Source organism: Ursus arctos, unplaced genomic scaffold (genome assembly GCF_023065955.2).
Source record: "Ursus arctos isolate Adak ecotype North America unplaced genomic scaffold, UrsArc2.0 scaffold_3, whole genome shotgun sequence".
Classification (NCBI taxonomy): Eukaryota; Metazoa; Chordata; class Mammalia; order Carnivora; family Ursidae; genus Ursus; species Ursus arctos.
The window spans coordinates 90,611,976-90,635,804 of record NW_026622985.1 but is presented as its reverse complement, the minus strand read 5'-3'; the positions used below and the strand labels follow the sequence as shown (position 1 = coordinate 90,635,804).

The 23,829-nt window shown below is 48.0% G+C and overlaps 1 protein-coding gene and 1 gene segment (V, D, J or C); both read right to left on the bottom strand.

The window, feature by feature from the left end:
- Window positions 1-23,829, bottom strand: part of LOC113267076 (T cell receptor beta constant 1-like) — a 111,255-nt gene that overhangs the window by 6,726 nt on the left and 80,700 nt on the right.
- LOC113265755 (anionic trypsin) lies at window positions 5,265-8,766 on the bottom strand. Its single transcript, XM_044388847.2, has 5 exons — window positions 8,727-8,766; window positions 7,542-7,701; window positions 6,219-6,472; window positions 5,729-5,865; window positions 5,265-5,437 (listed from the first exon to the last, which is right to left on the bottom strand). Exons 1-5 carry the CDS (start codon window positions 8,764-8,766, stop codon window positions 5,285-5,287), a joined length of 744 nt encoding a protein of 247 aa, XP_044244782.1. The 3' UTR covers window positions 5,265-5,284.

Genomic DNA, 23,829 nt, shown 5'->3' with positions numbered 1-23,829 from the left:
GGCCCGTGACCCAGGAGAAAAGTGGAGAAACGGGGGTTTGGGACAGGCAGAAAGGTTTTTGTAAAGCTTTCCCGTAGAGTTGAATCACCGTGGCCCCCTGTCCCCACAATGTTACAGCTTTGTACAAAAAGCGACCCCTCCCATGGTTCTGCCTATCGGAGCCTGGAAGAAACCACGCGAGCAGCTGCTCCTCCCAGGGCATTGGAGGGCCGGTTGGTGACATCACTCCCCATGTTGCGAGGTGGTGGCCGGGTACAGACGAGGCCGGGAGGGTGGGGGGCCCTCCTCACCCCCATGCCCTTTCTTCAGGACGCTCTTGGCTCCCCAGAGCTGTGTGTCTTTGCGAGGTCGGCTGCCACAGCGGCTGGTTTTCCCCGGTATCCGCCCCTTTGTAAACTGTCGTCATTCATCCTGGGGAGACACCCTCCCAAGAAGCAGCAGCCCCCTTTCCACCCAGGGGCTGCCCCTGAGACTGTGTCACCCAGAGGCCACACCTTTCATCTGGGAATGAGATCCTTCAATACTCAGACCATCCCTTTGGCCAACTCTGAAACTCTAGGGTAGCCTGGAGGGGAACTGACATGAGCTACTCAGGGGTAGGTTTCCCTAGGTAGAGACAAAAGGACATTGGAGAGCTCAGAGTATTTCCAAGAGGGTGCGGGTGTGGGAGGACTGGTGTGTTGTCAGCCCGCCTCTCTTCTCGTGGACTTCAGACGTCAGGGTGTGCAAAAGGGAGCTGGGGAAGTGGACGTGGAGAGCAGCACACATAAAGTTGCAGGAAACTCACATGTAATCACGGCCACGGCCTTCCCCTCTTTTCCCTGAGGGGCAGACACATGTAAGTTGCTGTCGATGTTTTATTTTCCTGCAGAAGATGACCTTGAAATGTAAACTCCAGTTGAGTGGCCTAGATCCCATTTCACTCGATGGTGCTCCCTTTCATTGCCTTTCAAACTATGACTTCAACTCTAGAAGGGGAAAAAAAAGACAAACTTCATTACATAATGATGACACACTTTCACGGAAAAATATACACAGAATCAAAAGAGAAATGACAATATGGAAAGAGCATCTGCAATCCTCATCGTAAGGGCTCATCTCCCCAGTAGATGATGAACTCCTAGAAATCAGTAAGAAAATAGTCCAGCAGCACAATGAAAGTGGCAAAGAACAGATGGTTCAGAGAAAAAGAAAGGCAAATGGTGCTTCACCATAGGGAAAGAACCTTGCAGATGAAAACTGCATGGAACTAACTCTGTTCACCAATGCGATTGGCAACATTGTATTAGGGAAGAGCTAACGTGTGGTGCCATATACACTTCACATAAAATGGTATAACCAAAGGGGGGAACCAATTTGGAAATATCGATGAGAATTACAAACACATTTACCTTTTCACCTGGAAATCCCTCATCTGGATGTTTATCCTATAATTATTCTTGAATACAAATAAAAAATGTCTGTAAAATATTTGCATTATCTGGGCGAGCAAAAAGATCAGGAAAACTCAAGCGCCCATCAGGAAGGGACTGGAGAAATAACCTGGGATACATCCACAAGGTGCAATATTATTCAATGCTTAACAAGAATACAGTGTTTCCCTGTTGTGGAAAGCTAAGACATAGTGTGAACTGGGGGAAAAAAAGGAAGCTGTGGATTAGCGTTTCTGGAAACCACTTTTTGTCCAGCAAAGGGGGAACAGAAGAATTATACATTTGTTTGCATGGTTCTGCACAGACACACTAAAGGACTCAAAAGAACTTGATCAAAGTGATTGCTTACTAAGACTGAGTGGAGGAGACGGAAACAAGGTGGAGGTAAAAGTAACATTCTTAGTCTCAACTGTATTGTTACATTTTTTGAGCCATATGCTATATTATCTATTATATCTATTCTATAGATTATTCTATCTGTCTATATATCTATATCACTAGATAATTATATCTATTATATCTATATTATCTATTTAAAATAAAATTAAAGTTAATAAAAATTTTCAAGAAAATACTAACCAAATATTGCTTTAAGTAATATTTTGAAATGTACTACTTAAAAAAACTTCTTGTTTAATTTACAAAGTCATTACTTTTTCAAAGATCAGTTTATGTAAGAACATGTGTTATGGTCCTGACTTTGCTCATCGGGTCTCTGATCATTCAGGAAGCTTGTGAAAAAATGCATATTTCTGAGTAGCCCTCAGGATCTTTTGCGTTAAAAATCTCTAGTAGTGGGTTTATTGATATGCATTTAAATAAACAATCAAGCACAAAATTACCCTGGGTATTTCCATTTCGGCATGGGGCTCAGGACCCCCTGCTTGCCCCCTGAGCACATGTCAGCCATGGAGAACGTCAGAGTGCTGTCTGGTGGTGTCACAAGCTGGGTGCAACAACGCAGCGCTTTGAATTTGGGGGGGGGGCAAAGAGAGACAGTCTGTGCATTTTACTCAGGAATAGTGACGGATCTCACAACACACTGCCCTTGCCCTGATAAAAGTCACCGATCACTCTCGCCAGGCGGAAAGTGGCAGCCTTCCTCTTCAGTCCACTCCCACCTTGAGGAACGCTTTCTTCAATGCCATGATTTGTTTTGATCTATTTCCTCCTGTCCTATTTACCCTTTTTGCTTATCAGGAATTTATTCTCTGAGTTAATTTTCCTTTTGACCATCTGGCTGGCGACTCTCAACCCAACTGGGATTACAAAGAATACCACCCTGTCTTGCTGTCACAGCTACTTTCAATTCTGATGGAGTTTGTCCCATCTTTGCTACTCAGTCACACTGTCGGTTTGCCCAGAGCACACAGGGCTTTTTTTCATTCCCCTGTGAGAGGAGTATAGACCATAAGGCAGGTGTCCAGTGGGATCATTCATCATCTTGGGCAGCAGGGGGCAGCGTTTCCTTATTTATTTTAGACCTACTCATTGCCGTCTCAGGGTGGCCGCTTGAGGGCGAGAGAAGAATGTGGTTGGTGCTGGAGGGGACCCCCCCCACCCCCTCCCCCACCCTCTGCCCTCCCCCCTGCTTGCCTTTCTCAAGGCTGAGATGTGGGGAAGGCGATACACAAATTTCATCTCCCATGTGTGTAATTCTTGAAACTATTTTTTAAAAATAAATTTTATTTTAGAGAGAGACAGAGAGAGAGAGAGAATGCGCATGGGGGGAGGGGCAGAGGGGAAGCAAACTCTGGGCCCTGAGATCATGACCTGAGCCAAACCACGAGTCAGATGCTTGACCCACGGAGGCACCCAGGCGCCCCTTCTTGAAACTTTTGGAGCACATTCATAGATTCATTTAACCCCCAAATCTGCCTCCTAATTTCCCCCGATGGAACTGCAACCTGTCGGGGAGGCCCAGGGCAAGCTGCTAAGCCCCTTTACTAGTAAAACCGCCTCCCTTAGGGAGCTACTGAGAGATCTAAGTCAGATAATATGCATGAAGCTTCATTCCAGTGCCCGAAAACAGTAAACCCTGAGTGGCTGCGGCTTCCACAGAGGCTCTGGCCCAGGGACACACCCACTGCAGTGGCTCTCAGGCTTCCAAGCACATCAGAATGGCGTGAAATTCTTGGAAAGTGCAAGTGGCCAGGCTCCATCTCAGAATTTCTGACTCAGTAGGTCTGGGAGGGTCACCAGCATTGGCACTGCTCCTAAATTCCCAGGTGATTCTGGTGCCCCTGGGGTCAGGGTCCACACTTGAGAACCGGTGTTCTGGAAGGTGTTTTCTTTCTTCCATATATTTGCCTCCGGTCCTAGCTCAGACTTTAATCGTTCAGTCATTCCACCACTGCCTACTATATTGTAGGCATTGTTTAATCACTAGGTGTGCCAGGAGGAGCGAGACACGACTTCTTGCCTCGGGAGTTCACCATCGGATGCCGGTAGTTGCAGCCAGAGTTACTAAGGCTGCAGGGGCAGGACTGTGGCAACGGGTAAGCATCTCAGCAGGAACAGTCCTCGCTGGGACCACAGGGCCAACAGGGCCAGCACGGGGGTCGGGGAGGAGGATCCCAGGGCAGAAGGAGTCAGAAATGACTTTACTGAAGAGGGCGAAGGGGCAGGTGGGAAGGGCATCAAACCAGGTGGACCAGCAATGCTCAGGGCTAAAGGTGCGAGGTCTGTGGCTTGTTGGAGCAGCCCCTGGGATTCTGGCGCACCGGAGCAGAGACTGAGGGGAGGAGTGGAGAGGCAGAAGCACAGAGAAGGAAGAATTTTACGTCTGCAGGATAAGGAGCTCAGGTTCTATTTTGGGAGTTGTGGAAGGTCAGGAAAGGTATGAATCAGGAATCGATGTAACGTTCAGGATCTCTCTGAGCACAGGGCTGGAAGACGGCCGGGGACCAGAACCCTCATGAAGTGCCAAGAGGCAGAGAATGGCCTGGAGAGCCATGGAGGAGCAGAGCTGAAGGCCGGGCAGCATCTTAGACCACCGCTGCAGGAGGAGGGCCGGGGAGGTGGGCGAAGAGGACACGGGCTTTGGGGCAGGCTAACGAGGAGCCAGACCCCAGGTTTACCATCTGCTGGATGAGGGATCTGATAAGCTAACGGCCTTCTCTGAGCCTCTGCTTTCTTGCCTGTGCCGCTAGAATAGTAACCACTTCAGAGGGGAGCAGGAACTAAAGGTAAAAATGCCTGGGAAGTGCCCAGTGTGGTAGACACACGTTGGTATCACTATATGGGATGAATAAGAGGCAGATTTCGAAGGAGCTCGACGGATGGAGACCAAGGGAGCTGGGTTATCTCCCTCAGACACGTGAGCAGGTTGTGGGAAAGAGGGCCCAGGGCGGCCTTTTGCGGCCAGGAGGGAGTACACTCCGGGCTAGAAAGAGCACGTGCACAGGGGGCTCGGCAGAGGCCAAGGCGATCGGCTTGAGTGTCTCCGAGAAGATTTAGCTCTGAGTGCCAGCGGCAGGAGGGGAGGCCGAGCACGCCATGCCCGGGTGGGCGCACATGAGCGCTGCACTCCAGACCCTGGGGAAGTTCCAGGATCAAGAACCCACTTTAATGCAGCCTTCTGAAATGTTTTTTTCTCTAGAAAATAGTCCCCATGAGCCCCTGTTTATTATTTTTTTGGACCCCATCTCTTCCCACACTGCTGATCCAGTATTCCATGGAATGCATTTTGGGAACTGGGGCACCCTGTTCATCTTTAAGGGGTAGAGCCCCGTCCTACCTCAGCTGGGAGGGTGCCCAGGGGGCAGTGGCCGGAGGGAGCAGGCACAGACGGAGACAGTTGTAACAGGTGCACTTTATTCCCATAGTGTCGGCAGAAGGACTGGGGGGCTTCAGCTGTTGGCAGCTATGGTCTGCTTAATCCAGTCTACGAAGTTGCACACCTTGGTGTAGACTCCGGGCCTGTTCTTCTGGGCGCAGCCGTAGCCCCAGGAGACGATTCCCTGGAGCTCTCCATTGCACACCACAGGGCCACCAGAGTCACCCTGGGGAGGAAGAAGGTGGGACAAGCTTTACAAAGAAGGCGGAAGGGGCAAGCAGAGCCCTGTACCATCGGAACCTTTAACGACTGCATTCTGGTCAGCTCTGTGGCTCTGCGTGGCTCCCGTGGAGGCCCGTTCTCTGTTCTGATGAAGGGAGTGGCTGCCATGCAGCCTAGCCTTCCTCGCTGGTGACTGGAGCCCACCAGCCCCACACCAGCCCTGGGGGTTCACATCCTGCTCCCCAGGAGGCCAAGTGTGTGGGCAGGGGTCTCAGCATGGGAAGGGTCAGGTCACCTGGCAGGAGTCCTTGCCTCCCTCGAGGAAGCCGGCGCAAACCATGTTGCTTGTGATCTGGCCGGGGTAGGAGGCTTCGCACTGGGCCTGACTCAGAAGCGGGGCGTCCAGACACTGTAGCAGCTCGGGGTAGTTGCCTTTGAGGAGCAGGGAGAGGTGGAGGAAAGGAGAAAAGGGAGTCAGGCCAGGACGGGGGACAGCAATCCACTGAGGGCAGCCAGGAGGGCATAACAGCAACGTAAGCCCCAGTGAGGAACAATGGGTTTTAGTTTCCAGACTGATCCCTGCTGAACCCCTCCCTAGATGGGACAATAGCCAAGCGCTATATTTGTCCTATATTTTGATTCTAGGGGGTCCACTCCTTAAAGCTTTGCCTCTTTCGAGGACCCAGCACAGAGTCCCGCGGGTAGTGGGGTTCAAGCTCAGGGGCAGGCCTGGCCCTGGGAAATGTGCGGAAGCTGGAAAATGATGTAGCGAGGGTCGCACTCACTGCCAGAGCTCAGGGTGTTGCCCCAGCCGGAGATGAGGCACTGGGTGCCAGCGGCCGCGCAGGCGGAGGGCAGAGAGATGGTGGCCACCCGCGTGTTGAGGACCGCGGGCGAGGAGAGCTTGATAAGCATGATGTCATAGTCCAGGGTCCAGCTGTTATAGCTGGGGTGGCGGATGACCTTGGCCGAGTTGATGAACTGCTCATTCCCCTCTGTGACATCGATGTTGTACTCTCCAAGCCTCACTTGGATGCGGCTGTTGGGAAGACAAGCACGGGGAAACCCCTTTCTCCATACGCCCGCTTTTCTCCAGGGTTCTGAGCTCCCTGCGCATGGGTGGGAGTGTGGCAAGATCACCTGGCAGGAGAGTGGTGGTGGGTCAGTGCAGGGGTGAGACCAAGAACTCGCTCCTTCAGAGGCATCTGGTCATGGAGCGGGGGTGACGTGGGGACTGCCCTCAGCCTGCTTTTCCAGCTGCCTTCCCCATCACCCCGCCCCGCCCCCCATGCACACCTGGGGCTGCAGGCACAAACGGCCAACCTCAAGTTCCCCATGGATTCCTCATCCTCTGCAATTTTGCTAACTCCCTGCAGCGACTTCTACTCCGCCCCCCCCCCCCCCCCCCCCCCCCCCGCCTTCTGGGTCTGCTGAGGGCCGTCATCCTGTATGATCTATTCCAGTGGTTCTCAAAGTGTTGCCCTGGGCCCTGCAGCCTCAGCATCCCCAGGGAACTTGCTAGAAGGACAAAGTCTTGGCTCCCACCCCAGACCCGCTGCTCCGTGGTGGGACCCAGTGGTCCGTGCTTTAGCAAGCCTTGCAGGTGGTTCTGCGGCTCACTCAGGTTGGAGAGCCCTCGGCCCAGGCAGTGGTTCTCAGCTCTGCTACAGAGTAGACTCAGCAGAGGGGAAAGCATTAAAAACTCAGCAATTTTCAGACCCCTCCTGCTAAGAATTCTGAGTTAAGTGCCCTGGGATAGGACCCAGGCATCCGTTGTTTTGTTTTGTTTTTAAACATATCTTAGGTGGTTTCGGTGTGTAGCCAACTGGCAAGGGTTACTTGTGTAACCCTTGGCAAGGGTCCTTGCTGCTTTCCCATTGCACCTCAGCACCCCAGAAGAGTCCCCCCCTGCTTTTCTGACCCAGGGCCTTTGCTATTTCATCTAGTGGTTTTGGATGTGAGAGGCTTTCTGTCGAATGCCCCTCTTCACCGCCTCACTCCTGACAACTTCTCGTCCCCACCCACCCACCTTCCCCAACCTCTGCACTCCCGGGCTGATGCCAGGCTCTCGGAGAGGGTTCCGGGTGTGGGCACTGGGAGACACTTACGACTTGTAGCAGTGAGCCGCGGACACCACCCACTGGTCATTGATGAGGGAGCCACCGCAGAAGTGGTAGCCCGAGTTCAGGGACACCTGGTAGGGGACGGAATTCTCCTTGCAGGTGTAGCCGCCGACGATCTTGTCATCGTCGTCAGTGGAGAAAGCAACTTGAATGGGGACAGGAAGGGAGAAGCCAATTCAGCAGATGTGGGCGGCTGGAGCCCAGAGCCCTGTGGCTGGATTTGCGGATTAGAAGTCCTCAACAAACACAGAGACGGTAGATCGGCCGGTGGGGAGCATTACATCCCCGGTAGGTGTCATAGCACGGAGTTCCCCTGAGTCTCTTCGTGTGTCTGCAGGGCACATGGCCAGGGGCCCATTGGGGCTCGGGCACAGACCTCTACTGGGGGCTCCAGGGTGAGGACACAGTGCCCTCACAGTGCCCTTGATGTGACACGGGTCTGAATGTGGTGTTCTCATCCACTCAATGCTTCTCATTCTCATCACTGGTCCACTCCTCAAGGCTATTTGAACCCCAGATTGTCAGGATGGGTTGGCCTAGCTAGGAAAATCTGGCTAAGTAGCCCTGGCTGTACCCAGCTTTCCCAATCACTAAAAATCTGCACAGTGAGCCTGGGGAGAGGAGCCCCAGGCCCATTAGGCAGGACAAAGGTAGGCCAACTGTCATTGGCCAAAGGAATGGTGATTCTCAACCTTGGCTGCACACTTGGGGATCCTAAAATCATTGGGGAAACTTACAAATTCAATGCACAGGTCACACCCCAGGCCAACGAAATCAGAATTTCTAGGGCTAGAACTCGCACGAGTGTTCTTTCAGCTTCCCTAGGCGTACCTGGGGTTGAGAAGAGCTCTAGGGGAGGTATCCCAGAGCTGCCAGAACCAAGCCTCAAGACTCCTGCTTCATTTCATGGACCGCCTGCACCTGGTCTCCCTTTCCAGCCTCTCCCAGCAAAGTCCCGAAATAAATGGATGAATGACAGGGTTGGGAGTGGGGCCAGCACAAGGTGGGAGGGGTGAGGCTTACAGAGAGCCCAAGAATGGGAAGGAGGGCTGCCAGGCAGGGGAGGTAGACTCTCAGAGCCCAGGTAAACACAGAAGAGCAGCAAGAGTGGAGCAGAGATCTCTGCCAGGAGGGGGGCGAGTGCGGCCCGAAGTCACGCATGGAACTCACCAGCAGCTCCCACAAAAGCAAGAATCAGGAGTGGATTCATGATGGCTGAAGTATAGGAGCTAAGTGGCTGTGGAGAGCCTTTATAGCTCCCATGGTGAGGGAGAGGGTGGGCGTGAGGGTGGAAGGTCTCCGCTCCTCCCAGACAAACACACCTGTAGCTTTCCCTTCCCTCGGCCTTGCATCAGCTCTGATGTGTTTGGCCGTCTGTGGATTCGTGGCCCACAGGTGATAAGAAAACTTACCTTGTGGGCACAGAGAGGAAGTCCAACCAACTCCTGGGAGGATTCTGGGGTGCGGGGAAGAAGCCAAGCCCCCATATGTCACAGCTGGACCTTCTTAGCCTGAGATGAGAAGAGGAGGAAGAAGGGCCTGGGCCCTCTGACATGCAGATTTATTTAACTTACTCTAAGCAAGGGCTGGTGACGCGAACTCAGCAGCTAGTGACCTGGAGCCCCCACGAGGGGAGCGAAGTCGTGTATCCGTAAGCATGAAGACCCTTCTCCCAAGTCGAAACCACTGGGCAGGAAGGTCACATCCAAGGCTTTGGGGCACCAGGATCCCACTGTCAAGAGGTAATGAGAAGGGAGAGGCAGAGTTTCGTGGGAGTCTGGGCTTTCAGCTGGCTCTCCTTCCCAACAAGGCTTGTGGACGGGAGCACTTGGAAAGAGAAGTTAAGCGGGCATTTACCTGAAACGTTTGGAGGACGGAAGCCCAATACTGCATCCTTCCTCTTCCTCTCTATGAGGATAGTTGTGTTTCTCATCACTCACACCGTTGTGGGTTCTCCTTAAGCAGCCTCCTGGTTGCCCCGGGAATCTGCACCAGTGGTGTTGAAATGGCCCCCACCTGCTAGGGGCTGACAGTCTGAGCTCCGATCATATGCTCCGGATCAGACATTAGAAAGGGTCTGGAAAATGGTAAATTTAGGTTCTGGTCGGAGAATCAGCAGTAAGTAGAGAGATTAGCACATAGTGAAAGGGTGGAGGATTTGGTGATCATTCACAACAACGAAAGGGGGGAATTCTGGAATTTTCTATTTTAGATCCTCTGGGACTATTGTGCGGGGCTCAGTACAGAGTTCATCTTCCCAGAAATGACCTCAATTTGGGACCCGCCATGGCCACGGAGACCCAACCCTGTAAGTTACTGAGGCACGACCTGGCCAGAGGGGAATAGAGGGGCGGGTGTCTATGTCTTGTGGAGAGGCTTCTCCTTACCAGCTCCTCTGAGCCCCGGGGTGGTGAAGGGCCAGAGTGGGCACAGTTCATGTTTGAATTCTCTGAAAGGAGGAAATGAGTAAATGTTCGGGAGGTGGCGAACAAAGTGGAAAAGACCCAGAAGTCTGGCGGTGAGACAGGAAGCAGGCTGGGAATGGAAGTAAATGAAAACTAGGCAGACGTTGGGGAACATGACATTGTGGGGCTCGCGGGGTTGGGAGGGGCCCATAGGATGTCTTCTCCTGGTGCCTGGCGCGGCTGGAGGCCAGCGTCCCCACAACAGGAGAGCCGCCGCTCAGAGCTCTGGCCTCTCCGACGTCAACTCTTCTCATCCTGCCGGGCTCACACGTCCGTGGGAAGGTGCTATATTTGTACAGTGCCTGACAGCTCTCAACGAGCCTTCCCACACACAAACAGTGGTGTGCTGACCTGCATTGGCGTTGAGTTTCGAATTTGACTATTCACAAATGTTTTAATTGTGAGACATGCAGACCGAAATTCTTTCCATTTCTAGAGGAAGAGACAGAATCAGCAAGGTTCTGTCTTGCCCACGAATACAGATCTAAAAATGGCAGAGCTGGCCTCAAGGCTACCAGAAGACATGGACAGCGTTGGAAGTTTGGGAACTGGTGCAGGTGCCATGTAAGAGAAGGTTTATTTGGGATCAAGCCGGAGGTTTCCAGAGAACAAAATGTGCCTCTCGGTCCCTCCTGATGCTTGGCTCCCTGGCAGAAATAGACGATTGAATGAATCTTCCACCGGGCACCTCATCTCAGAGCTTGACCTTGCCATGGCCCTGGTCCACTCTAGGCTGCGCTAAGGAGTGATGACACGACTCTCCGTGCTCATGGGTAGCTGACCCAGGTTGCGGCGCCTCGATAATAGGGGCTTTCCCTGACGTCACCAGATATCCTCTTTAGTTGGTTTTGTCCCTTTGTTGTGGGGTGTTCCTAGGAAGTCCTGCGGTAGCAGATAAGGAAAGGAACACATGGCAGTGTTCCCTGGACAAGAACACTATGAGGAGGTGATCCTTGGTAGAAGACAGGACACTGAGGAATAGGGAAGAAATTTTTGGATAGGTGTTTGTGGCTTTGACTCTGTCTAAAAGGGAACACCTAAGACTTGAGCGTTTTCTGTGTCCAGAGCCTTAGGACTAGCTGTTGCCTGATGTTTCCGCTCCTCCTCAGAATAAACTGTTATACCCACATAGTATGAAGTCAGTTTTCTTGAACGTAGCAGGAGTCACTTTATAGGCAGAGGAAATAGCTCTAAGTGAGTCTATGACGTCATGTTTAGGCTCAGACATGTAGGGCGGATTCAGGTCCACCTCTGTCCAAGTTCAGTTGGATAAGTCTACACAGCTCTTACGATCTTTGTTCTGAACTATTTCTGTAAGACATTCTCGTAGTTTTATTAACAATTAGCCTATCAGGGGGCACCTGGGTAGCGCAGTCGTTAAAGCGTCTGCCTTCGGCTCAGGGCGTGATCCCGGCGTTCCGGGATCGAGTCCCACGTCAGGCTCCTCTGCTGGGAGCCTGCTTCTTCTTCTCCCACTCCCCCTGCTTGTGTTCCCTCTCTCGCTGGCTGTCTCTGTCAAATAAATAAATAAAAAATCTTAAAAAAAAAATTAGCCTATCAAACCACTGTGGTTTTTTTTTTTAAGATTTATTTATTTATTTGAGAGAGCGAGGGAGAGGGAGGAGACTCCTCGCTGAGCGCAGAGCCAGACTCGGGGCTCAATCCCAGGACCCCGAGATCATGACCTGAGCTGAAATCAAGAGTCAGCTGCTTAATGCACTGAGCTACCACTGGTTTTTAATTATGATAATAGTGAATAGCTTCTTTGTGCTTACATACCAAACATTGCCTAAGTTGTTCATGGATCTTTTTCACTTTATTCTAACAATGGCCCATGAGGTTGCCCATTTCACGGATGACGAAATGAGCCTTACAGAGGTGGGGTAACTTGCTCAAGGCCACACAGCCAGGAAGTTGCAGAGATGGGATTTCAGCGTGGTAGTCGACGCTAGACCCCGTCGGCTCTGTCAGAAACCATTCAGCGCCCCTTCTCCTTGTTTGATCCCCAGAGCAGCCCCATGAGGTAGGCTGCAGACACTGCTTTCTCAGGCACTTGTCGTGATGAGCACTGGGTGTTGTATGTAAAGGATGAGTCACTAAATTCTACTCCTGAAACCAGTATTGCCCTGTATGTTAACTAACTAGAATATAAATAAAAACTTGAAGCAAACCAACAAAGAATTTGAAGCTCGGAGGTTAAGTGGCTTCTCCCGGTCGCCTGGCGGATGAACCCCAGACCCTTTCCCTACTCAAGCAAAGTTCATTTCCCACCGTGATGCTACACACTGGGGGCTTTTGGACCTCTCAGGGGTCAGATTCCAAATTACTCATCTTTTTTTTTTTTTAACACTTTCGCCCCAAGTCCCCCACTTCCCCCCAAACTCAGGCATTTCTCCTCTGCTCATAGCTCCATCTTGGGCCCCCGTGTCCTTCGCTGCTCTTCAACCACATTGTCAAATTCCAAGCTGTCTTTTCTCCAAACTTCCAGCTCCTTTTCTCCATTATTTTTCTCTAAACTGCAAATTTTCCCCATGGCACAATTTCTTGCTGTCCAGTAAAAACTGCTTTCTTCACTATCTGAGCCTGGGAGTCACTGACTCTGGGTAGTGAAGGGGGATTTGTGTGGTCCAGAAAAACACGAACACTGACTCAGAGGTGTGGACGTGTAGATGGGCCACGGCTGATCGGCTGAATGGGGGCATCCGCCCTTTCTCTCCCCCTTGTCTTGCTCCCCACCTTGAAGCCAAGGAAGACAGGTAAGTTTTGTGCCCAGAACAAAGTTCCATTCACATAGTTAATCTATTCCTCAGACTTGAGGGGTGAGTCTGGCAATTGAGGCTTTAACTGATGAAAGACTGGTTCCCATAATGTAACCGTCTTTGTGTTCACATCTCCATCACTCCTTGTCCCACCCCGGGCCTCTTAGATCTGGGTAAGTGGCTCCAGCATCTTCTGGAGGGTAGTAAGCAGAAGAAAGGGAGGAGAGAGTCCAAGAACAATACCCACGTGGGCTGTTATTATTGTAATAGCCTGACTTACAGAAATAGTTCAGAACAAAGATCGTAAGAGCTGTGTAGACTTATCCAACTGAACTTGGACAGACGTGGACCTGAATCCGCCCTACATGTCTGAGCCTAAACATGACGTCATTCCATGGTGCTCAGAATTTAATAAATGACATGTGTATGTATTTTTCTAAATCATGTTAGATCCAGCTTGAGCTCCACAAGCCAAGTTCGGTAATAAGTCCAATCAGTCCATTGGGATCTCTCTGATCATTTGGCTTCTAAAAACTCTAGAATGTGTTGTCCATTTGGAAGGCAGCCACTGATTAGTCCAATCCTTACTGGCCAACCTGTCCAGGAGGATCTCCAAATGGCTTCCAAGGCTCAGCCCTGAGTGCTCAGTCCACACAGGCACCAACACCGTTCCAATCTGAGGGCCCTCCACGGCAGGGCCACTATGTCTGAGCCGGTTCTGGGCTTAGGTCTCTAGAGCCCGTAACGTCTGTTCCCTTTCCCAGCCATGGGAATGCAGCACAGGCAGCTGGCACCTTGTCGGGCCACCGTTCTGTTCAAACATAAGTCGAAGCACCTGTTCCCCATTAGAACAATTCAGTTCATTTCCTTATGGGCTTACATTGCCTAAAGTCAGAGAACTTTTGTAGACTTTTTCTCCAGGGAAAACCATACTGCTTGGCACATTTTCCTCTTTTCTTTTGAATCGTATATATTTACTCATGTATTCGTTGCTGGGGCTATCATAACAAAAGAACACTAGTTGTCTTGAACAACAGAAATCGACTTTCTCCCAGTTCTGCGAGCTAGAGCTCTAAGATCAAGGTGTCGGTGGGGCTGGTTTCTCCTGAGGTCTCTCTTCTCGGCCTGCAGTGACCTTCTCACCATGTCCTCATGTGGCCTTTCCTCTTTGGGCACAACCCTGGTGTCTCTCCTAGGATGTCCTCAACTCTTCTGAAAAGGATACTGGCCAGATTGGATTAGGGCCATCCTAATGGCCTCGTTTTTAAGTTAATTAGATCTTTAAAGCCCAAATCTCCAAGTACAGTCACATTCTGAACTAGTGGGGCTTAGGACTGTAATTGCATGAATTCGGGAGGAGCCCAATTCAATCCGTAACCCTCAGTAAATGTGGCTGAATTCCTGTAACGTCCCTACAGTTTTTCTAGGCTGTAAGGCAACAGCAGTGAAGAAGATAGGAAATGTCCTTGCTTTGATGGCATTTGGGTGTATTTTTGTGTTTGTCCACACGCATGTGAGGACGCATAGCGACAGGAAGCAGACAATAAATAAGAATATATGTATATAACGAATATATAGTATATATATTTCTATCAGACTGTGGCGGTTAGGTATTATGAAAATAGGGTAAAGTGGTAATAGGTGTGAGTGACTGCTGGGTTGACAAGTTCTCTATTAGCTAAGGTGGTCAGGAAAGAAGTCTTTGGGGACATGGTATTCGAGCTGAGACCTAACTAGGAAGGGTAAAATCATGTAAAGGGAGGGCTTTCATATTCGCTGCCGCGTCTATAAACAGAAAGAAATCAGCACACGCGCCATTGCTTTTAAATTAAACAGCCCTGTCATCTAGCATATGCTATGCACCTTGCCATTGGTTTTGAGGGTAGAAATTGATACATAAAGGATCATCATCGATATATTGAAATAGTCTTGTAAAAGTTAATGTAGAGTACATTTTTAAAAAATTTTTTTGTTAAAGATTTTATTTATTTATTTGAGAGAGAGAGAAGGAGAGAGAAAGAGCACGCAAGAGCGGGGGAGGGGCAGAGGGAGAGGAAGACATAGACTCCCCACCCAGCAGGGAACCTGATGTGGGGCTTGATCCCAGGACCCTGGGATCACAACAGGAGCCAAAGGCAAAGGCTTAAACGATTGAGCCACCGAGTCACACGTAAAGTGCATTTTTTGACATAAAGTGGTATTTATGAAATATTCTTGGGTTGAGAGAATAAATGATAAAACAGTATGTATTGTATGATCTAACTTGATTTAAACGAGTGATTTCAATTTTTACAATAATACGCATTGACTCTGTAATTAAAATAGCTAAAAGAAAGAGAAACAATGGGGGCGCCTGGGTGGCGCAGCGGTTAAGCGTCTGCCTTCGGCTCGGGGCGTGGTCCCGGAGTCCTGGGATCGAGCCCCACATCAGGCTCCTCTGCTATGAGCCTGCTTCTTCCTCTCCCACTCCCCCTGCTTGTGTTCCCTCTCTCGCTGGCTGTCTCTCTCTCTCTGTCGAATAAATAAATAAAATCTTAAAAAAAAAAAAAAGAAAGAAAAGAAAGAGAGACAATGGCAATAATAAATGAAATTTTCCCAGAGAGGGCAATACCTAGCCTCGAGGAAGGAATTGCTAGCGGTAGAATTTCATAGTTGCAGTGAGGAAGAAATGTAGGCAGTTATTATATTAATTGTGTGTTTTGTCTCCACCAGGCACAGTAGTAGGTGTTTGATGTGGATGATTTCATCTCGTTCTTAAAATAAATTCTCGTTCCTCATTTTTTTATTTCGCGATTATCCTCATTTTATGTATGAGGATAAAGGTAATGAGTCTGTGCAGCTTGTTCATGGTGACAACTAGTGGTAAAGCAGTAGAGCCAACGTTGGTTTGTTTTTTTTAGAGATTTATTTATTTATTTGAGAGAGAGAGAGAGAGCTCGAGCACGTGAGTGGGGGGGAGGGGCAGAGGGCCAGGGAGCGAGAGCGTCCTCAAGCCGACTCCTGCTGAGCTTGGAGCTGGACTCGGGGCTCAATCCCAGGACCCTGAGATCAAGACCTGAGCTGAAACCAAGAGTCGGCCACGAAACCCACTGAGCCACCCAAGCGCCCCAGTAGAGCCAAGTTTTAAACTTGGGTCTGCCAGATGACAGAGACCAAGTTCCTCCCACCACACTTTACTACTTTTTAAGAGACAATTTTTCTGCAATATCAGAAGCTGGCAATCCGAGGCTTAGCCGCAGGTGAATTTGCAGGCTTCTTAGAGAAATAGGAGCGTGAGGCGGGAAGGTAAGCTAGCACTGGCCCTGTGGGTTACTGGATCCCGGGGGCCAAGAGAATCAGGATGTGTGGAAACTGGACAATAGCCAGCAGACCTTGTCGAGGACCAGGAGTGAGATGGGCATCCTTCCTGTATAAAGTCAGGACACGGGAAGAGCTATATACTTAGTGAATGGGCAAATTAAAAAAAAAAAAAATCCCACAGTCAGTTGACAAGGGATATTATTTATCTAGGTCTTAGCTTTGGGAGGAGGATAAAAAAAAAAACTTTCTTCTGAATATTCATGGGCACTGAGTCAGCCTGTTGGGGTTTGGGACAGACACTGTATGGATAAGATACATACTGAGAATTAGAAAATAAAATCTTATCAGGTCTGTTGCAACCCAGCTGCCTGACAGAAACAAAAATAAATACTTCCTGGAAAACCTCCCTTTAGCCCAGGTTTTAAGGAATTCCCAAAGACGAATTATATAACAAACAACATCAAATTATATAATACATAAAAAAATAAGCCACCCCGAGTGACAGGCAGCAGAAACTACAAACAGGGGCGCCTGGGTAGCGCAGTCGTTAAGCGTCTGCCTTCGGCTCAGGGCGTGATCCCGGCGTTCTGGGATCGAGCCCCACATCAGGCTTCACCGCTGGGAGCCTGCTTCTTCCTCTCCCACTCCCCCTGCTTGTGTTCCCTCTCTCTCTGGCTGTCTCTGTCACATAAATAAATAAAATCTTAAAAAAAAAAAAAAAAAGAAACTACAAACAGACGCAAAACAGCATCGGATGTTGGCATTAATGGATAAAAATTCCAAGCAGATGTTTAACATCCGTAAAGAAAATAATTTAAAAATACACAAGGGACAAGATGCGTTCAAAAACCATTGCCCATATTTGTAAAAGATCCAAGTAGATTTACCAGAAATGAAAACATAATTTAAATAAAGAAAGTTGACTAAAGGGCTGAATGGAATAGGAACGGAGGAGAGAATTAGTAAATGGCCAATAGTTCCAAAGAAAGGAACCAGAATGCAGCACGAAGCAAAGAGAGGGAAAGTGTGAGAGAACAGGCTAGATGACTGGGTGACAGAAATCTGAACACAGGTTAGAGCTATACCCCAGGCCATCTGCTCTGCCATAAAACCTGAGCATCCGGGTTTACGGGCTAAGCTGTGGCCCTTGAGAGGATTTCCCTTCACCATTCCCTTTCAAAACCACACTTGTGTTAGACTGTAGGGATGATTCCAGAGTAACGTGCAAGCTAATCCAGATAACAGGCCCGTGCTTTTTCACCTGGAAATCGGAAATCCCCATGCACCCTTGGGTGTGGATCGACGGTGAAAGCGTGTGGGTCAGAGCAGGTACCGTGAAACTCACACTTGCTCTTGAAATGGAATCGTGCCTTCCTCCAGCTATGCTTGAGCCTGGTCTTATATATTCACCAGTTAACAGCAGAATACTCTGTGCATGACCAGCTTTATAAACGTGAGCGTCAGCCAACACGCAGTTCTGAATACCATGATGAGGCTTAAATCAAGACGTAGGGGCAGCTTTCAAAGGAAACGGAATTGTTGGCAGGTAGAAGAGTGTGGCTTTGCACTGAACCTCTTTGCGTCTGCTTAGTGATTCTCTTATTGGGGAACGTCAGGTGGCTCAGTGGGTTACGTGGCCGACTCTTGGTTTCAGTTTCTGCCACAGGCACTTGGAGAACCACTGGCCACCTTGGCTTATGGCCCCGGGCAGCTTTAATCACGCCTTGTTCCGCAACAGTGCCCCAACCTTGCAGATGACACAAAAAATGGACCACAGCTGTAGCGTATGGTAACTCCAAGGTCCAGAGAGACCCACTAAGCATTGCAGCTCTTTCTCCTTGGAGATGCTGTGAGGTTCAGCAGCTCCTCTCTCACTTTAGAGGGTTTAATCCAACATGTCCCAGGTCTCGGGCTACTCAAAAGCTCATCAAAGTGGCAGCTCCCTGAACTTCTGCAGACCTTACGTTGGTCTGGCTTGCATACGTCATAGTGAGCCATCGCGGGTGCTAATCCCTCCTCCCTGAGAACATCCAGCACGATGCCACTGGTCTCAGGGACCAGTATGAGATCAAGGTGACCAAGGGCCTTCTGAACTATACTGATGGAAAGCAAGCTAAATAGAGCCTTGAGATGAAATAGTTAAAGGTTATTTCTGACCCTGCCACTCAAGGCAAACTATATCCCATGGTCTTTACCAAGTACTTCTCAACACGCTTTGGAAGAAATCTTATCCTCACCGTACTTCCTGTGGTTCCTCCTGTAGTTGGTCCTGCAGCTTCTCTCCCCGCGGCCAGTCGACCCATTCACACCCGGAGCTGCCGACCAGCCGGTGAACAGCTAGAGCTGTGGCTTCCCCCGCCGGCCTGCCTCGTCTGGGGCCCCGAGTCACTGGGGAGGGAGCCGGGCAGGAGGGAGCTGGCTGGGGTTCTTGCTCAGATCTTTGATCTGTGCTGGGCGCTGTGTCTCCAGCGCTGCAGAAGTAAAAGCTGCTGTCTTGGAGGCTCACGTTGGTCACAGTCAGATTGGAGAATGTTGAGGTTGGGCGGCTGATGGGGAACTTCTCTTCCGTAAACCCACTTTCATAAGTGGCCTTCGTGCCCTGGTTTGCAGTCGCGATCAGTATCAAGCCCTGTCCTGCGAGCTGACGGTACCAGAACATTAAGGGGAGTTGGGTATCGACCTCACACTGGATCGTCGTGGAGGTCCCGCGTTGACAGATGTCCCTCCGTGGCTTTTGAGAGAGGAGAGCACCGAAGACAGAGCCTAGTTTCAGAGAGAGAGAGAGAGAGCTGACAAGCTCGCCCCTGGGCAGGAAGGTGCTTTTGCTGTTTGCTACAGTGTCACCTCAGATCCCAAAGAACCCCTGGCACTGCCTCCATTTTGTTCTTCCAACTGTTATTGGGTCAGAATCCAGTAATCCACTAATCCATCTCCCTCATCCTCCCATGGGCGGCCTCAGAGCCTCCACGCCTCTACTCCGCATCAACAGTAACCCCCAACTTCCCCACGGGATTAGCCTTATACCTTGTCCCAGGAGAAGTAGCAGGCAAGGCAGCATCTTAGGTGATAGCCCCTCACTTTGCTTGAGAAAAAACACTAAGAAGGCAAACTCAAGTTCCTCTTTCCTCCCCAAAGTGCTCTTCCTTCCCTACTGCCTTTCTGTTCCCTTCCTGTAGCGGGAGGACGAGCTTCTGCGGAACGTGGAGGAAATTCGCCTGCCCCCTAGTGGAGATGTGCGGCTCTTCACTTAGGCTGGACCTTCATTCACGACGCGCCACAAGCCATCAAGTACCGTGTGTCCGCCACGTACCCACCACCTCCCCACCTCTCACTGAGCACCAGTGTGTGCTACCCTTTGGGTAATTGCCAGTGCGGAGGCCCGAAAGATCACGCACGGGCTTTAACCAGTTCCCGCCTCCTCACAGGACCTTTGCATTTCCATACGCATTTTAGAATACGCTTTTTAGTTTCTAAAAAAATCCAGTTGAGACAATAATTGGGACTTCATTGAGTCTCTAGATCAATTTGGGGAGAATACTCATTTTAACAATAGTCAGTCTTCCAATTCATGAACACGATCTGTATCTCCACTTTGCAAAGTTGTCTTTCGTTTCTCTTAGTATCGCTTTTTAGTTTTCAGTTTACAGGTCTTGCGTGTCTTTTGTTAAATTTGTTCTTAAATATTTTGGGTTTTTTACATTCTTTTAAATGCAAGCCTTAAAATTTAATTATCCCATTGTTTGCCATAGCATAGGAGGTCTATAATTGATTTTTGCATGTTAATATTATAACCCATGCTCTTGAAATTCACTTATTAATTTTATAATTTTATAGGTTTCTTTTGATATATAATTGTAAGTGGTGATTTAATCTCTTGAAAGGTTTCACTTTATCATTTACTCTTCAGCCTTTTCATCTCTTTCCTGTCTTAATGTGCAGTTTAGCGCCTCTAGGAATGTGGAATAGAAGTGGTGTGAGTGAACATTATTGACTTGTTTATTATCTTAGAGCTAAAATATTTAATATTTCTGCCATTAAGTTGTTATTAGTTGTTGACTTCTTGAGGATGTCTTTCACTAGATTGACAGGGTTCTATTCTGTTCCAAATTCTCTGAGTGCTTTTATCATCAATGGGTATGGAATTTTGTTAAGTGTTTTTTTCTGTCTCTAATAATAACTGTAGACTTTTTATACATGTGTTAATAACGTAAATGACAGTGACTAATTTTCGAATGTCAGACCGAACTTGTTCCTGGGATAGACCCTGTATAATTATTGGAAAAAAAAATTATTTTTTTGAAGAGTTAGAGACAGCCAGTGAGAGAGAGAACACAAGCAGGGGGAGTGGGAGAGGAAGAAGCAGGCTCCTAGCGGAGGAGCCTGATGTGGGGCTCGATCCCATAATGCCTGGATCACACCCTGAGCTGAAGGCAGATGCTTAACGACTGCGCCACCCAGGCGCCCCTGAAAAAAAATGTTTGATTCTAGTTTCATTTGTTAACTATTGACATTTTAGATATACCTCTTTAATTTTTTTAGTGATTGCTCTAAAAATTGTCATATTCACTTTAACCTTTTTACAGCTTACTTACAATTCTTATGGTAAAGATTCACTTAAAATATAGAACTCTGCGACTAAATGGGTCTGTTTTCTCCATCCTCATCCTAACGTTATTATTGTCATCTTTATTGTGTGTATCTGCTCCGTGACTTACAAGACAACGCTGAAATTTGTGCTTTCACTAGTCCCACATACCACAAAGAATTTAAGAAAAATATTTAATATCTATCCAACATTTCACCATTTTTGTGCTCTTCGTTTCGACCTCAAAATCCAAGTTTCTTTTTTTTTTTTTTAAGATTTATTTATTTGAGAGAGAGAGAGAGAGAGAGTGCATGTGAGCAAGGGGAGAGGCAGAGGGAGAGGAGAGAGAGAATCTTAAGTAGGCTCCACACAGTGCGTCCAGCAGGGAGCTCCATCTCACAACCCCAAGATCATGACCTGAGCCGAAATCAAGAGTTGGGTGCTTAACTGACTGAGCCACTCAGGAGCCCCTCAAAGTCCAAGTTTCTTTCTTTTCTTTCTTTCTTTTTTTTTATTTAAACATTTTATATATTTATTTGTGAGAGAGAAAGAGAGAGAGAGAGAGAACGAGCAGGGGGAGTAGCAGAGGAAAAGGGAGAAGCAGACTCCTCCCTGAGCAGGGAGCCCAACATGGGGCTCGATCCAAGGACCTGGAAATCATGACCTGAGCCAAGGAGTTTCTCATTTAGCGTATCACAGTGTATGTTGTGACAATATTTGAAAATGTACCCTGGAGCCTCCCTGCTTCCGTCTGGACTGGTTGCTGACTGTTTCTCCAGCACAGTTCTTATCCGGGGACTCTTCTTGCTCTTATTCTGAATTGGATTCCCTATTTCCTGAATCCTACGATTTCTTCTCTTTTTGATGTGTTTTTGCAGTTTGCTGAGACACATTATCCAGGAACTTCCTAAGAGAGAATGAAATGGAAATTTATTTAGGTTTCATATCCTGGCAGAAATGAAAGTTGCACTTTTTGGATAGCTTGGGTTAGTTGAGAAATGCAGGCTGAAAATTATTTTCTATCAGAATTTCATGGTTATTTTTTACACCGTTGTTTTCTAGTATTCAGTGTTGCTACTGAGAAATGGGAGCCCTTCTGTTTCTCATTTCTTTATTTATAGATTGTTTTGGTTTTTAGCATTTTTCTTTGTCTTGCATCACTTTAAGATCATTTTATCCACACTGTTCTGAAATTGAATGAAAATATGCCTTAGTTTCAGTTGTTTTATTCCTTAAACACACAGCCGGCCTTTTTACGGCTGCCTGTACTTGTCCATCACTAAGATGATACCGTTTCTTCTCTTAATACTTCATCGTTCTACATGAGATGGAAATGTTAAAAGTTTATGCTACATCATGAAAAATGTCTTTGGTGCTGGATATGCTGCTGGTGCAGAGATAAGAGACCCAATCTTTGGCTGTATGAACGATATCTTTATACTAATGGTTGGATTTGAGCCCCATTCGGCTGAGCATGGAAATTTACCCACCTTGGACTCGATTATCGGATCACTGCAAAAATAGTAAAGGAACACTGATTTCTGCCATCAGCTTCCAGCTGTGGGGCTTTGGACAAGCTATTTAAATTTAGTACTTCATTTATAATTAGCAGAAAATCATCCTTGTATGTCACAAGTGTATGTTAAGATAAATTACTTGGGGATATCTCACTCTTGTCTAGAAAAAAGGGGAGACGTTCTCTTCTCTAGCATTGACCTTGCTTCTTATTTCAGTTCTCTTCTAGAAAAAAAGGAAATATTCTTTCCTTCCCTTTCATTGCCCCTGTTTTTTTTAGAAGCCATCTCCTCTTCCCCATGATGTCCTTGGAAAGCCTGTTTATATTTTCATTGAACACAGAAAAATTTGTTATATTTACTGGAGTCACAGAATTTTAAACCTTGCTTTCTTGGAGACGTAGGATAACATTTTTCCTTCTATGAATTTTTCAGTATCCTAATGTGATGTCTCTTTATCCAAAATAATGGTTTACATTTTCTGACTGCTTCCTTGTGCTCTTATGGTAAATGTTAGTTAATATTTTATGTGCTTTTGGGAGCGTATTCTGTGAACTCCCCTTAGAACCCTTCATCCAATTTATTTCTAAACTCAAGCCTCCTACCCCAGTCTACAATCCCCTCAACCTCTTTAGATGTCTTGCATAATTCATTTGATGTATGATATCCGGTCTCTGCATCTTTTCCATTTAATTCCTGTGCTCCGCCTCCCTGCTTGGGCAACGGCTCCTTAGCGAGGTGAGATGCATGGGAAGGAGCAGGCGGCATGTGTTAGGACAGAAACTGGGTCTGGGGTTGGAGCTCTTCCTACGAGGGTCTCAGTTGAGGTGCGGAAGGTCCCAGAAAGCACTGGGAGCGGAACCACAGTGCTCGTAACTGTTCCCCTCTCTTGAGGTTGATCTCTGAGTCGGCGCAATGCTTGTCGTAGGAAATAAAAACTTTATTGGAAATCACAGGACTCCCAGACACCCTGAGAGCCCACTGAAAATAGACGTTTGTAGATGTGTTCTGTCATTTAACATTATTCTGGGAAGGTGCGTTTTTTCTGTTCCAGACGTTGGGTCTCCGCTGGGAGACCTATGATCCCTGCTTTTTCTCAAAGAAAGAATTCACTTTTTCATTCCAGTAGGATCTCTCACAAAAACATTGCGGGATATTTTTTTCTTTTGACACTTCCTCTTGCCTTTATTTTGATCTAAAATCAGCTCAAGTCCTGTCTCTCCTGTGAAGTTAATCCTGAATATTGTAATACACATTAATTTACTCCTTTCTCTGAATTCTACAACAGAAAAAATAAGCACTGACTCAAAATATCTTATATACCCGTTTGGTCTCATTACCACTTTGGCAAATTCCCTGACATTTGGGATTTCCAATACCCTTTACGTTTCTTTTGCATTCCCAAAGCAGAATAGGCTCAATTAATATTTACTGACAGGATAGTGTAGGTCTCATTTCTAAAATAAACGAACGATACTTTCTCCAGATGATTGTGATGACAGGTATAGCCCAACTCATTCTCACCACCTTCTTGGTCTCCCAGTATACTCCTTCCCCGACTAGAACATTCCAATGAAACATTATTGACCATTTCGAGAACCTCAAAAAGATTTATTTTTTATCAGTGTTTTTCTCTTTTTCAATTGAATG